Raw genomic sequence first — 14,806 nt, forward strand, 5'->3', positions numbered from 1 at the left:
CCAACGCTGACGTGCTCCCCCGGGAGAACAGGGAGGCTAAGCGACCACTGTTTCCCACCTGAAAAGAAGAAAAATAAAATAAAAAATCTTCTGGAGCTACCCTGCAGACAAGGGAGGTCTTGCCTCCTATTGACAGTAGAAAAAACTGAAGCTCTCTCTCCACAGGCTGGAGGGGGTATAGCTGCCAGGGGAGGCGCTAACAGCTTTATCTAGTGTCAACGCCTCCTAGAGGACATAGCTATACCATGGTCTCTGTGTCCCCCAATGAATATGGGCGAGAAAGATATGTTACAAAGTTTGTTATATTCACCTGTACTATTAGCTTAGTGACTCTGAAGATACACTCACATGGATAAAAGAATCCGAGATTGGGGCCACTGTATGCTAAAAAGGCCTGATGTTGTACTATAGATCCATGCTGTATACTATTGATAGCTGGCTATAGTACCTTACTGTACCGATATATGCCTCCGATTTTACCCGAAACATTGTGGCATTGACAAACAAGTATTGAAGGTATCATACAATAATACAGTTGGCTAAGTACCCAGTAAAACTATCGATAATAATTCCAAAATAGTTGGAATTGCTAGCAGTAAACTGTTACCTGTATAGTAATCTTGACGTGGTTTGTACGGTCTGGGAAAAAAAAAAAAAAGGTAATTTTTTTCCCCCAATGAGAAGTTTTGCAGGATCAATGCCTTACTAGTCGTTGACATTTAGTGGTGACTAATTTTTTTCTTCCACTTTATAGGCCAACGGTGTGAATTGTGGTCCGAAAGATTAAGATTTATCCAGAAGCTGAAGCCTTTTAAAAAATATATATTTTATTTAATCGCTAGTTATGTAAAATACCTGTCAGCACTCATTCATAAATTGATGATTTACACTGTTAAAATAGATATGCTCCTCTCAAACCTATAATGCTTTGGCAGTTATTGGGTCCATACTGAAGTGTACATTGGATTAATGACGCTGAAAAACAAGTATCAGACATCATTTGAGTCATAAGTAAAGTGGTACAAGTATTTCTTGACAGCCATTAGTAACCCAGGAACCGGCCTTTTCCCTCCGTGGTAGGAGGAGAATACAACACTTGGTATAGAATCCTTGGAGGCAGTATGTGGTGATGGGATTGTCCTCAGAAGCCGGGCATCCTGGAAGTTCCAGATCCTCGTGTAGCAATCTTGTCCAACTGCATGGAAAATAAAATGAGTTGGCAGATTTGGAAAGTTAAAAGACCCGTTGCAGCCATGTAAAAGCATGCTAGTCACTAAAGCGATGCCTGAATACTATTAGATTAAATGCATTTTAAAGTAGAGTGTTTTTTAAACACCTGGTCCAATAAGTCTACTGGTCCAATACTGTTCTTTTAAATGTTTTAAAAAAAAAAAATCAAACAGATAAAATTATACAGATCATCTGATGGGCACTAAATTCAATTTAATTTAAACTTTTTTTTTTACACTAAATAGGTCAATAGCAAACAGTTATTTTTTGCACACAGCTTCCTACTTTTTGTGGGCGCTCTGTGCTCCAAGAAATATCAATTGGTTGACTTTTCCACCTTTCAACATCATTTATGGTCCAAAATTCTGTGCAGATTATTTTTCTAATATATCTTTTTATTGGTTGGGGGTAGAGTAAGACCTTGCTGTGTAATGTTCCTACATTTTACTCGGTAATAAGACAGCATTAATTAAGCTTCTCCGAGCGGTGACTACAGTCCAAATTATTTTTATTCACCCCTTTAAAAGTACATTTTTAACAGACGCACAATGTACAAAAAAAAGCAAACTTACCTCGTTCCCACCCTAATTTCCGCACCGCAGCCTCTATACTAAGAAGAAGCTGCATTGCTTGTCCTTCAACTAGTTGAGACAGGGCTGTCCCAGGAATTGGAAACTCACTGGTATTGAGGACCTATGTCAGGGCTAGGTCATCAATATTTAAAGAGGTTTTCCAAGATTATTTTTTTTACTGATGACCTATCCTCTGGATAGATCATTAGTAACTGATCGGTGGAGGTCCGACACCCTGGACCTCCCACCTATCAGCTGTTTGAGAAGGCAGCAAGGCTCGCAGTAGTGCCGCGGCCTTCTCACAGCTTTCCCTAGGCCATGTAACGTCATGTTCATCGGTCACAAGGCCTAGCAGAAGCTCAGCCCCATAAAAGTAAATGCTGCAATACCAAGCACAGCCGCTATACAATGTACGGCGCTGTGCTTCATGAGCTGCGAGAAGGCTGCAGCACTACTGCGAGCACCGGTGCCTTCTCAAATAGCTGATCAGATACCAGAAAATAGTTCATCAGTATAAAGATCTCTGAAAACCCTTTTAACTCCTGGAAGAACATAGAGAGTCGGTTATCTTGCACTGCACAGTTTGGTGCCCCTGAGTGAACCACCAATTCCAAATAGTTTTAATCGTAAACACCTTTAACTGTGCCTATCTAGACGGGTTATATCAGGAAAAACAAGATTTTTGTATAACTTACCAGTAAAATCTCTTTCTCGCTCTTTCCTTGGGGGACACAGAAGACCTTGGGTATAGCTCATCTCCATAGGAGGCGTGACACTAAGTGAAGACTGTTAAGCCCCTCCTCCACAGCTATACCCTCAGCCTGGAGAGAGAGACTGCCAGTTGCGTGTCCAAGTAGTGAAAAAAAGGCAAAGTCCAAAAATGGAACCAACAAGCCAACTACCCAACGGGTAAAACAACTCGGAAACCGTGTAAAGAAAAAACAAGAATGGGTGGGTGCTGTGTCCCCCAAGGAAAGAGCGAGAAAGAGATTTTACTGGTAAGTTATACAAAAATCTCGTTTTCTCGCCCAGTTTCCTTGGGGGACACAGAAGACCTTGGGACGTTCAATAGCAGTCCAAGAGGGGAGGGACCACAGCACCAAGGCGAAGCACCCGAAGGCATCAAGAAACCACCGCCTGCAGACCAGGCGGCCCAAGGCAGCAGCCGCCGAAGCCCGAGCATGCACCTCGTATAACTCAGTAAGGAGGAGTGCAAGGAAGACAGTGACCGCCTTGCAAAAAAGGAGGCACCGACCGCTCTGGTGAAAGGAACGGTAACACCAAAAGCATAACCCTGCCCTTGGTGCGGCAACCACAGCAATAGCTACTCTGAGAAAGCGGAGGAAAGGCACCTTTGGAGGCCGTCAACCCCGTGCGCGGACCTCCAGAAACACAAGAGACCGAACGTCGACAAGAGTCGGAGATCTCCAAGTACAAACTGTAAAGGCCCAAACAACTTCCAACCGGTGAAGTGTCCGTTCCCGGGGAAGACAAACACCACCTTCAGAAGGAAGGAAAAGACGGGATGGAGAACAGCCCCGTCCCGAGGAAAGACCTAAGACTCGGAACAAGAAGGGCCGCCACTCAGACACCCGTCAGACACGATGGCTACGGAAACACAACCGTACAGGACAGAAGGAGTAGAGAGAACCTCTGTAACGGCTCCAAGGGAAAGACTGGAGCGCCAAGAGTCCAGTATGTAGTCCCCAGGGCGGTACCGGAGGGCCGTACAAAGGAAACCAAGAGCCGCTCCAAGGAAGGAGGTCATGACAGGCCCAGAGGGCTGGGGAATGCTGAAAGAGGAAGGACAGCGCCGACACTCGACATGCCAAGCAACAGAGTCCCAGTCCCAGGTCCAGGCCGGACTGGAGAAAGACAGAACCATGGAGAAAGAATGTCAGAGTGGGGGAACCCCAGCTTCCCACAGAACCCCAGGCAAAAAAACCCTAAGTCCTACAACAGACCCTGGACAAAGCACAGCCAGGAGCGACGACTAGCGTGCCCGCTGGAACCGCTTGGGCGAGCGGGAGAAAACCCAATGTGATCAGGCGCAGACCAGTAACATAGGCCGAAGGGTCGGCAAAACCGATCCCGTCGCCCCCGAGCAACGTCGTCCCGCATCCACCCGGAGTGGGGTAGCATTAGGACAGACGGAAGGAACTGAAAGGGTCCACCCAGCATCAGACAGATGCCAGGACCCAACAGGCTAAATTCCATGTCGACGCAGTCACCAAGGAAGGTGTTCTACAGTCTCGGCGCGGGAGATCTAAGGACAATCTCGACCGAAAGGTAGTCCTCCCAGGTACCGAGAAGGTAAGTTCACAGCAGGACCATTACCCAGAATGGAAAAACGCAATCTGCACCCAGCGAGAGGACAGAACGCGGTAGACCCGGAAACAGCTAGTACTGCCAGTGAGAATGAGGGAGACGGTATGAGACCACAAGGAACACCGGAACCATCCAAGTGAACAACCATGCGCTCCCCAGAGGCAGAAGCCACAATCGGAGTGATATGCCCCGAGCGGGAGACAAAACAGAGCCGGCGAGAAAAAGCAATCGAGACAGAGGCCGGCAAAACACCCTCCAATCGAAAGGAGGAGTGGGCAACAGGGAAGCCATAGGACAGCTCAAGAGCAGAACCCCTGCTACTCTGTGAAACGTCCAGCTCACCACCTCGCAGAAGGCGAACACCCTGAAGAACCCAAAGTGGAGGTCCTTCGGACCTGGGAAATCGAGCACCCAAGAGAAGCTGGGTGACCTTCCCGAGAAGAGCGTCCCGAACCTGGTAGCAGATCAGACTGAAGCGCAGAAGGCGCCAATAGGAAGGACACATACCACACTGCATCCGAAGAGGATAAAATGGTAGTAGGCGAGGGAACCGTAGTCCCGCCAGAGTCAATGTAGAATCCGAGGGGCGCTGCGAACAGCACTCTTGACCATGTGACCGCTTACGCAGGGAAGCAATGCTGCGGGAGGACGAATGGGTACGCCTCTAGGAACCACAAACACAACCCAGGTGGAAGGGCCCACGAACATGGTGGACACCGTCCCAACGGGACCGCAATATACAATCCAAACTAGAGAACGAGTACCACCCAGCTCAGTGCAGTAGACGGCAAGTAGGGCCCATCCGGAACAGGTGGATAGAACGATCTCTTCAGAGCGTGCAAGGCCAGCGGCAAGGAAGGGAGGCACACGTTCGAGCAGCCCCGAAAGCAGTGAGAAGGCCAACCACCTACAGGAGGAAAAGGCATACACGGCCCAAACAACGCACAGAGCGCACAGAACGTCCGCTCACTGCAAAACGTCACTCAGCGAAGAGGGACAGTCACAGAGTCCCAGTATCCACAGAAGAGCAAAGTGCAACCGAAAGGGGAGTTCGCACAAGACTAGTACGGCATGCGACCGAACGCAAGCAGTCCGCCCAGAAAAGGGGGAATGTACCTGGCAAACACCGCAGTCGGCAAGAGTGCAAGGCCCGCCCCAACAAGGGGGGCGACGCCCAAGGCCAGTACCCACTTCAGAGAAGCAGGACATACCATATTCCGCCTAGACGGGGGTCATGCACATGGCCGCACGGTATCCAACAGGAATGTAGAAGGTCCACCTAGTGAAAGGGGGACATGCACAGGGTTATCCTAGCATCAAATGATTGTGCAATAATCCACCCAACACCAAATTTCGTGAGAGTGCAACTACTCCGCCAATGAATGGGGACAAGTACCAGTTCAGCACAGACAAGGACAGCTGTGAATCACGTGAGCGTGCAAAAGTCCGCCCATGGAACGAGGGGCGGTCATGCACAAGGCCAGTACCGTATCCAATGGGAGTGCAAGCATTCCACCCCTGTTAGAGGCCATCGTATCCGGCGAGAGTGCAGGATGCCGCCCCGAAAGGGGGGGGGGGGGAAACATGCACATGGTCAGCATCGCAACCAGGGAGAGTGCGAGCACACCGCCAAGGATGGGGATCATGCACAAGGCCAGCAATGTGCTGGTGAGAGAACAACCCCAGTCAGCGAGAGTGTATGTATGCCGCCCGCGGCAAGGAGGCATGCCCATGGCCGGCAGCGAATCCAGTGAGAGTGCAGCACACCGCCCATGGAAGGGGGGGGGGGGGGGGGGGTCATGCACATGGCTGAAAACGGATCCAGCGAGAGCGCAAGCACCCCGCCATGGAAGGGGGTCATGCACATGGCCAGCAACTTACCGGCGAGAGAAACAACCCCAGTCAGTGAGAGTGTATATATGCCGCCTGAGGGAAGGAGGCATACCCAAGATCGGCAGTGAAGCCAATGAGAGTGCAGCATACCGCCAATGGAAGGTGGTCATGCACATGGCCGGTAGTGAATCCAATCCAGCGATAGTACTGCGTCCTGCCTGCGGAAGGTGGTCATGTACCTGGCCAGCACCGCACACGGTGAGAGTACAGTATTCCGCCAATGGAAGGGGGTCATGCACATGGCCGGCAGCGAATCCAGTGAGTGCGCAGCACTCCGCCTATGGAAGGAGGCCATGCACATGGCCGGCAGCGAATCCAGGGAAAGTGCAGCGTTCCGCCTATGGAAGGGGGTCGTTCACATGGCCGGCAGCGAATCCAGTGAGGGTGCAGCACTCCGCCTATGGAAGGAGGTCATGCACATGGCCGGCAGCGAATCCAGGGAAAGTGCAGCGTTCCGCCTATGGAAGGGGGTCGTGCACATGGCCCGCACCGAATCTGGTGAGGGCGCAGTAATCCGCCTAAGGGGGTCATGCACAAGGCCAGCCCGCAGCCAGGGAGAGTGCCGTATCCAACCTAGGAAGGAGGGTCATGGCAGGCACCACAACTGGAGAGGGTGACAAATTCTGCCTATAAAGGAGAACAGGCACCTAGCCAGAGCCGCAGCAAGGGAGTGCTACATGCCGCTCATGGAAGGGGGGCATGCATACAGGCAGCACTACTGAGATGAGACTGCCGCGTCCTGCGCAGCCCACAAGAAACTACTCCGTTATTCCTCCATTTCTTATAATGATAACACAGCCTCCCTGAGGCAGGCAGGGGGACACCATACAGGGGCACAGGCTCTCTGAGGAAAGGAGGGCCAGCCAAACAGTCCCATTGGGAGCCGGCCAGTAGCCAAAGGGTTAAAGGATCCGGCCTGGGGGCGGTGCTGCGATCCCCTGGGGGCGGGGGGACCTCCAGGCGGGAAGAATTCGCGCCTGGAGAAGATCCCGCCCCCTCCAACAGAGGCCGGAATTTTGCGGCCTAGTAGGCCGAGAAGCCGGGGCCTAAATTTTTTGCGGCGCCCGAGGCCGCACAGTGTTCAATGTACCGGCCGGGACCCGAGCCAGAGTGGCGCATTACACACCGGGCGCGGGAGCCCACCCCGCGGCCGGAAGATTCAGGGGCCCGGATGGAGCGCCGAAACTGCGGCCCAGCAGGCCGCGAGGCCTGGGCCAGAATTTGTGACGCCCGGCCGACCGGAATGCAATGACGGTCGGCCGGGGCCAGTTAGAGCATCGCTCAGAAGTCCCATGCCGGCCGCGGGGGCCCACCCCGCGGGCCGGAAGAGTCAGGGGCCCGGAAAGTTGTGCCGGAGGTGCGGCCCAGCAGGCCTAAAAACCTGTGCCAAAATTTGCAGCGCCCGGCCGGATTGTACATGCCGGCCACAGGAGCCCACCCCGCGGACCGGAGGCGAGGCCTTACACCCCTGCAGTCAGGAACGGGCCCCAGGCCCTGAACAGCGCACCTGGTAAGGAATGGGGGGCCAGATAGGGAGCCGCTGGGACGAAGAGCTGGCACTCTATGACAAAGCGCCCTGAGTGCAAGGCCTAATGCACAGAGATAACGGCAGGCAGATGAATGATCAACCGCGGGCACGATCCGGCCCTCAGGTGACCGGACGCCGCCCCCCCAAGGGAAGAAGGGGGGCAATGCGGCTGAACCTATTCTGATGGAGGTCAGAAGGGGAGGAGAGGGAGCAGGGAACAGCCGCCCTGCAGCACCCAGAGGCCCCAGTATGGGGGTCCAGCACGCAGGAGAAAGGGGGGGGGGGGGGGACGTAGGGCTGGAGAAGCCTCGCTCTTACCACAGCCGTCTTCACCCTCGGTCAGTTCCAGCAGGGTCGCCCCTTCAGCTTCTGGCACCGTAGTGGCAGGACGCTGGAAGAGAGACTTGGCGTGCGGGCGACCCTTGCGCTGGCGGGATGCAGGGGAGCTGGGCTGCCCTGATCCACCTTGCCTTCTGTGGGGGAGGCAGCAGTGCGGGAGACCGGCACTGGCGCAGCTCGACCCCGGGAGAAACAGAGAGGTCTAGTGCGTCTCTGTTGTCCCTTGTATGATCTGGAACAAAAAATAAAATAAAAATTTAAACAAGGAGAAAAGAGCCCTGCAGAGCAGGGAGTGTCTTGCCTCCTTGGACACTAAGCAAAAACTGGCAGTCTCTCTCTCCAGGCTGAGGGTATAGCTGTGGAGGAGGGGCTTAACAGTCTTCACTTAGTGTCACGCCTCCTATGGAGATGAGCTATACCCAAGGTCTTCTGTGTCCCCCAAGGAAACTGGGCGAGAAAACAAAGACACCAAAAGAGAAAACGGGGCTAGCACAAATAGTAATGAATATAAACTTTATTATAGTCTCAATACGATACAAAATACATTAAAATACAAATAAAAGACAATGTAATGGTGGATAGAGGACACAAAGTGAATACCTGAGTGGTGAACCAGCAGAGCCCCAACGCACGTTTCGCGTAAGAAGCTTACGCGAAACGTGCGTTGGGGCTCTGCTGGTTCACCACTCAGGTATTCACTTTATGGCTCCTTAGTGGGCAGTTCAGCATAATAGATCCATGCACTTTGTTATATTTGCACTATGCGCTTTATATCTTTTTGTGTATTGTATCAGATCCTGATAGCTCTGGTTAGCTATATGTATTTGACATCTTGTTTGGGCCATATATACATTTTATGATATTTATATTATCTCTTTAGCCTTGATATGTCTAGTGATTAGTGGTGTTCCATATCATTCTGTGTGTCCTCTATCCACCATTACATTGTCTTTTATTTGTATTTTAATGTATTTTGTCTCGTATTGAGACTATAATAAAGTTTATATTCATTACTATTTGTGCTAGCCCCGTTTTCTCTTTTGGTGTCTTACCCTACGCGCAGGCTTAGCACGGGCACTCACTTTCTGTTAGTCATTTACTATTGGTGGTTATCAGGAAAAACAAGCAGAGCTCTGAATGCTTTAAAAATATATTAATACATACATCAACACTAAATTTTGTCCCTAAAAATGCCACAGTATAATATGGAGCAGTGGTGTGCCTAGGGTGTTTGGCATCCGGGGCGGGTCCTTTCTCTGGCACATACCCCCCCCCAATACTTGACCACACACCTCTTACATCCAGGGACATCTCCTGTCATGTAGACCTTCCTTTTCCTCTTCTCCTCCGTTAGACCGCCATGACAAATTCTTTCAGCCGCATCACAGAGTTTGTAACACAGACATGTTAGATTTCTCAGTTTTTCCATTAACCTCCCCATCCTAGTGTCCCGACAGTGTCATCCTGCTGCCACCCCCAATAGTGTGCCAATGCCCCAGGTACTATACTGCTGAAAAAATAGTGACCCTAGTAGACATAATTGGGGTCATAGAACTGGATTTCCAAAAGAGCTGTCAAATATGAAAGGCGGAATCTGATTGGCTGCTATGGGCAACTAAGCCAGTTCTACTTTACACCAGTTTAATAAACTACCCCAAATGTCCCTATAGTGTCCACAGCAGCTATAATGTCCCCTAGAGACCCCCAGTAATAATAACACCCTCTATTGTGCTCCAGGTAATAATCCCTGTATAGTGTCCCCAGAAATAATAGAATAGCCCCTACAGTGCTTCCGCAATAGCAACGCCCCCCACATAGTAATTTACCCCACACTGCCCTCACCCTCATACATCAATTTCCCCCACACTGCCCCCATACAGTAATTTTCGACACACAATAGTCTCCCCCACATTGCCCCATATAGTAATTTGCCCCCACATAGTAATCCCTCCCATAATATTTCTGCCCCACACAGTATCCCACCATAATATTTCTCCCCCACATAGTAATTTGCCCCTATACTGCAATTTCCCCCCCATGTCCCCCAAAATTGGCACATAAAATAAATAATAAAAAAATAAAAGCTAAATACTCACCTACGTCCAGGCGTGCACACTTCACTGTGCTGCGTCTGGGCACAGGCGCACGCAATGATGTCATCACATACGCCTGCGCCGGGATTTCACTGCCTACTAGGCCTGAAGCCTATAGCAGTGATCAGCAGCAGGGCAGGGAACTATGCGCTCCCGTGCCCCATAGCAGTATGTGGGCGTCAGCGCTCCAGCAATGAACGCTTCCATCTGTATTGATGGAAGCGCTCATTGCTTCTGGCACCCCCCTGGGAGCCGGCACCTGCGGAGGACCACACACAATGAGCAGATTTCAAATTTCCGTCATTTTTTATGAGAAGTATTGACAGAGTATATAACAGGGATTGATGAGAAGATTTTGTATAAAGTCCATACCTGCAAGCAGCAACCCTTCATCTTCTTTCACATGCACTGGTAAGTGAGCGTAACTGTTCATATGTCCGTCATAGTTCAGCACATTTTTCACCATCCGCAGATCCCACAGCTTAATCTACAATTTGCAATCACAAAATAATGTACAATCTAATCATTATGTTCTGTAACCTGTGATGTCACGTAGTTTTTTATTAAAATTAGAGGGGTTATAGCAAAGATGTATTAAAAAAAAAAAAAAAAAAACAACATACTGCCCTTAATGATTTGTAAGAGTCCATTCACATGAGTGTGTCCGTTTTGAGGTTCCACAATTTGCAGATCCATGATTCTGTATTTATGTCTGTTGTACTTACTTGTGCATCCGCATCATTTGCGGACTAATTGACTTGAATGAAGCCAGAATTTTTCACAGAGAATACGACATGCTGTATATTTTATGCGGTACCGCAGCATAGCCTTATAGCGATTAATCATTCTGCATCCTATCCACAAAAAATGCAGATCGGATGTAAAAAAAATAAAGATTCGGTCATGTGAATAGACCTTTAATGTCACGTCTATCTCTGCTTCCTGCACTGTGGCTTCTTCCTCTGATGATCACAAAGTCTATGAAGAGGCCGTGGATGCAATGCCAGGGGGTCCTGGGAGTCAGGATCACGCTGATCTGATACTCATGACAGATCCTGGGGCTTGGTCGTCAATATTTCAAGGGGTTTTCCGGTAATAATATTTTTTTTTATCAAGTGCCTTTCTCCTGAAACAGAAGATTCATACTTACCTGCTTCATGGTGCTCTGGTCCTGAGCTCTGCCATCTCCATCTTCCAGTCCCGGCGCTGTTTACATGCGGCTGGCTATGGACATTGGTCAAATGCACCGTGCCCGCGCCAGCCAATGACTGGCTTCAGTGGTGACGTGCTGCTTGTAGCCACATCACGGCTAAAGCCAATCTTTGGCTGGAGTGGTGCATGGGACCATGACCCTGGCCAGCTGGATGTAAGCAGAAGATGGAGGCAGTGAGATGGACCAGAGTGTCATGGAGCAGATGAGTATGAATCTTCTGTTTCAGAGGCCAAGCTGTAGGCCCCATTCTGGACAACCCCTTTAACTGTGTGCAGATGTTTCACTATCCGCAGATTTCTTGCTTTAGCTTAATCTAAAATTTGCAGTCACAAAATAATATACAATCTAAGGATAGTTTCATATCTGCTGTAGCAATTCTCCGCATCTGTTGCTGCCGGCCGCAATCTGGCAAAAATTTTGAGAATTGGCCGGACACAAACTGGTGCAGGCTGCAGTTTGTGTCCAGCCGATTCCCGGCATTCTCTGCCGCAACTGGCGGCCGGATCACAACGCCACAGGAGTGAAAGTTGCCTAATAATTAACCTGCAAAACTTTTTCCTTACAAGTTTCACTTTTAAAATGTGACAACACAAGATAGGTGGTAAGTGTCTAACTGGTGGAGGTGTCTGGGACCTCCACGAATCTTCAAAACGATTGAATGATGCAGCGGTTGAGCATGCACACTGCTGCGCCATTGTAAGTCTACTGGAAAGATAGCAGACTTCATCGTATCAGACTACAGAAATGTAAAAGCTTTTTGGTGTGGATGTACCTGCCCAGACATATCGGACACCACGAGGTAGTTTTCATCCTTGAGAAGACGCAGACAAGTGATGCCGGAGCTTTGGGAGAATGACACCCCTTTCTTCCAATTATTAGGCAAGTGATAAGGGACACGAAGATCTATAGAGAACACTTCTCCAGAGCGACAGCCGTTATACAGCAGCAAGGTCTAACGGGAAAGAAACTTCTCATTATATTCTAAAGTGACAACACCCAGCAGGAAAGTGTGAAGAATCCACATGAAGTAGGCAGGTGAGAAAACAAGCAGATTGCAAAACTATTAGACACCTCTGCAGAACTTAAAGTGGGAAAATAGTTTTCTGCTCCATTCACATTTAAAGTGGGAGTAACACTACACATTGCTGCCACCTGAAATCCAAGTCATGGAAATCTATGTGACATCTTACCTTAGATAAGTTCTAATTGTTTAAAATTCGCACCCCAGTGGGAAGAAACCAGAATTTCTATAGGGAGTTTTCAATGTGAATGGAGAGGAAATCATTATCTAAAATCAGGATGTTAAACAAATAAGCTGCTCAGCGATTTTCTAAAATTGTAACCGTAGACGTGGTAAGAATAAAAGAAATAAAACTACAGAGTGTATCCAGGACAGGCGTACATTGGATCAGCGTACTACATATACCGGTATGCAACTAATGGTGACATACCTGTGTGGCAAACTGCTGAGCCAAAACATCACTGTTCGTTCGGAAAGTGTGCTGAACATCCGTAACCACGTTCAGAACCAGGACTTGATTCCGCAGACCTTCCATGTTAAGAGGAAGAAGGGTGAGCAGCTTGATAGATTAAAAAGAATGCACTTAATGGATGCATTAAATGGTTATTCCCATCTCATACAGTGAAGGCATAAAGCCAGTAGAATGTAAATGGGGCAGCAGTTCCTTGCATAACCAGTAGTGGGGGGAGGGGGGGGCAGATGTCAAACCTCCACCAATCAAAAGTTCTGGCAGGTCCTATGAATGTAATCATTTAATATTAACCCTAAGTTATGACCTGAGCGTTTTACAGCGCGTTCCTACGCGCTGTAAAACGCACAACAGGCAAGAACCAATGATTCCCTATGGGAATGGTTCTCACCTGGGCGTTTTACAGCGCGTACGATCGCGCTGTAAAACGCCCGACGCTCTAACAAGTTCTTGAGCTTTTTTTGGGGCGTTTGTCGTGAGTTCCCGCACATAGATATTCGGGAACGCGCGACAATGTGTGCACGCCTGTCTCTGTATGCGCGATTGTAAACCCCCATACAATCGCGCATACAGAGCGCTCGTTTCAGAACGCTCAGGTCTGAACCCCCTGTAAAGGAGTTCAATCAATATCAGACTGGTGGGGGTCCGACACCTGACACACCCATCGATCAGGTGCGCGCAGTGTGCACGTGCAGTCTCCCTTCTCTCTTCCTGTTTCCCATAGACATAGTAGCAGCGCAGGAAGACAGAACGCACGTGCACACTCCAGATACACTAGAAATTTACGAAGACCAGATTGATTTACTGCTGTGGTTTTTTGTGCAGTCTCCATAGACCCTTGTTGTTAAGATGAATAAAAAACCCTCGCCTACTGTGTCCTTCTCCCATACATTGTAGATTGTAAGCCCTTGCGGGCAGGGTCCTCTCTCCTTCTGTACCAGTTTGTAATTCGTCTTGTTCATGCTTAGTGCAATTGTCTGTATTATGTATGTATACCCCATTACATATGTACAGCGCCATGGAATGAATGGCACTTTAATAAGAAATAATAATAATGAATGGGACTAATAACAGTCAGGAGAACTCTGAAGATCTCAACAGTCCCATGGTTACAAACCTGCTGCATAGGAACATTCCAGTCGAGGGTTCAGGCACCACGCACAAGACCAGGCATTAGAGATTCGGATATTGTAGACCACTTCCGGCCGGACATCGTCTATAAAGGCAAAGATGCATCGAAAATTATATATTTTCTAACAAAAAAGCAACTCTCCACTGCATCATCTCACACCCAGTAATTCTTATATGTGTCACTGGCTTATCAATTGTGAGATCTCCAATGGAGAAGTAATTGAAAAATTCAACAAATTAAAGGGTTTTTCGGTATTTTTTTTATCAAGTGCATGCAGCCTGCCCCCTGAAGATTTATACTTATGTGCTTCACGCTGCTCTGGTCCTCTGCGCAGCCTCCATCTCCCCACTGTGTTTACATCCAGCTGGCGATGGTCACATGCACTGCTCCACCCAATGACTGGCTGCTGGTGGCCACATCACCGCTGGAGCCGTGCATGTGACCGTGCCCATAGCCAGCCAGATGATAATAGCACAGGGACCAGAAGATGGAGACAGCGAATTCAGCATGGAGGACCGGAGTTGTGCGGGGCAATACAGTATAAATCTTCTGTTTCAGGGGGCAGGCACTTGAAAAGAACTAAAATAAAATTATTATGGGAAAACCCCTAAGGGTATGGACATCTTTGAGGCAAAGTTTTCATGATTGCATATTACTAAGTTTGGGCTAAAATAATTTTTTCAATGGGTCTTTATTTTCAGCCATTTTTGAGATATAGGGGTTAGAAATCATCAATCATGTATCACTGCTCAGACTTGTCAACTGATGTCTCATGTGGAGCCTCATCTCTGATCTCCTCATCTCTGAACACCCATTTAAGCCATATTCTTACCAGTTTAATAATGAGCTATAATGAGGGTTTATGAAGTTAGGAGAGAAGGCTTTACATGAGCTGTCAGCTGACAGGACTCAGAAATTATATTCTGCAAACAGACTGATATTTAACCCCTGTATTTCAAAAACGGCTGAAAACCTTTAATAAAGACCA

The 14,806-nt window shown here is 48.8% G+C and overlaps 1 protein-coding gene across 1 annotated transcript in view; it reads right to left on the bottom strand.

The window, feature by feature from the left end:
* Nucleotides 1–806: 806 nt before the first annotated feature.
* Nucleotides 807–14,806, bottom strand: part of DCAF4 (DDB1 and CUL4 associated factor 4) — a 28,654-nt gene continuing 14,654 nt past the window's right edge. The window contains exons 10-14 of the mRNA XM_044272614.1: nt 13,804–13,902; nt 12,648–12,745; nt 11,969–12,148; nt 10,356–10,470; nt 807–1,195 (exon numbers count right to left, since the gene is read on the bottom strand). Coding sequence (XP_044128549.1) covers nt 990–1,195; nt 10,356–10,470; nt 11,969–12,148; nt 12,648–12,745; nt 13,804–13,902 — 698 coding nt within the window. The 3' untranslated portion in view covers nt 807–989. The remainder of the gene's footprint in view (nt 1,196–10,355; nt 10,471–11,968; nt 12,149–12,647; nt 12,746–13,803; nt 13,903–14,806) is intronic.

The sequence above is a fragment of the Bufo gargarizans genome, chromosome 11 (assembly GCF_014858855.1).
Source record: "Bufo gargarizans isolate SCDJY-AF-19 chromosome 11, ASM1485885v1, whole genome shotgun sequence".
Taxonomy (NCBI): Eukaryota; Metazoa; Chordata; class Amphibia; order Anura; family Bufonidae; genus Bufo; species Bufo gargarizans.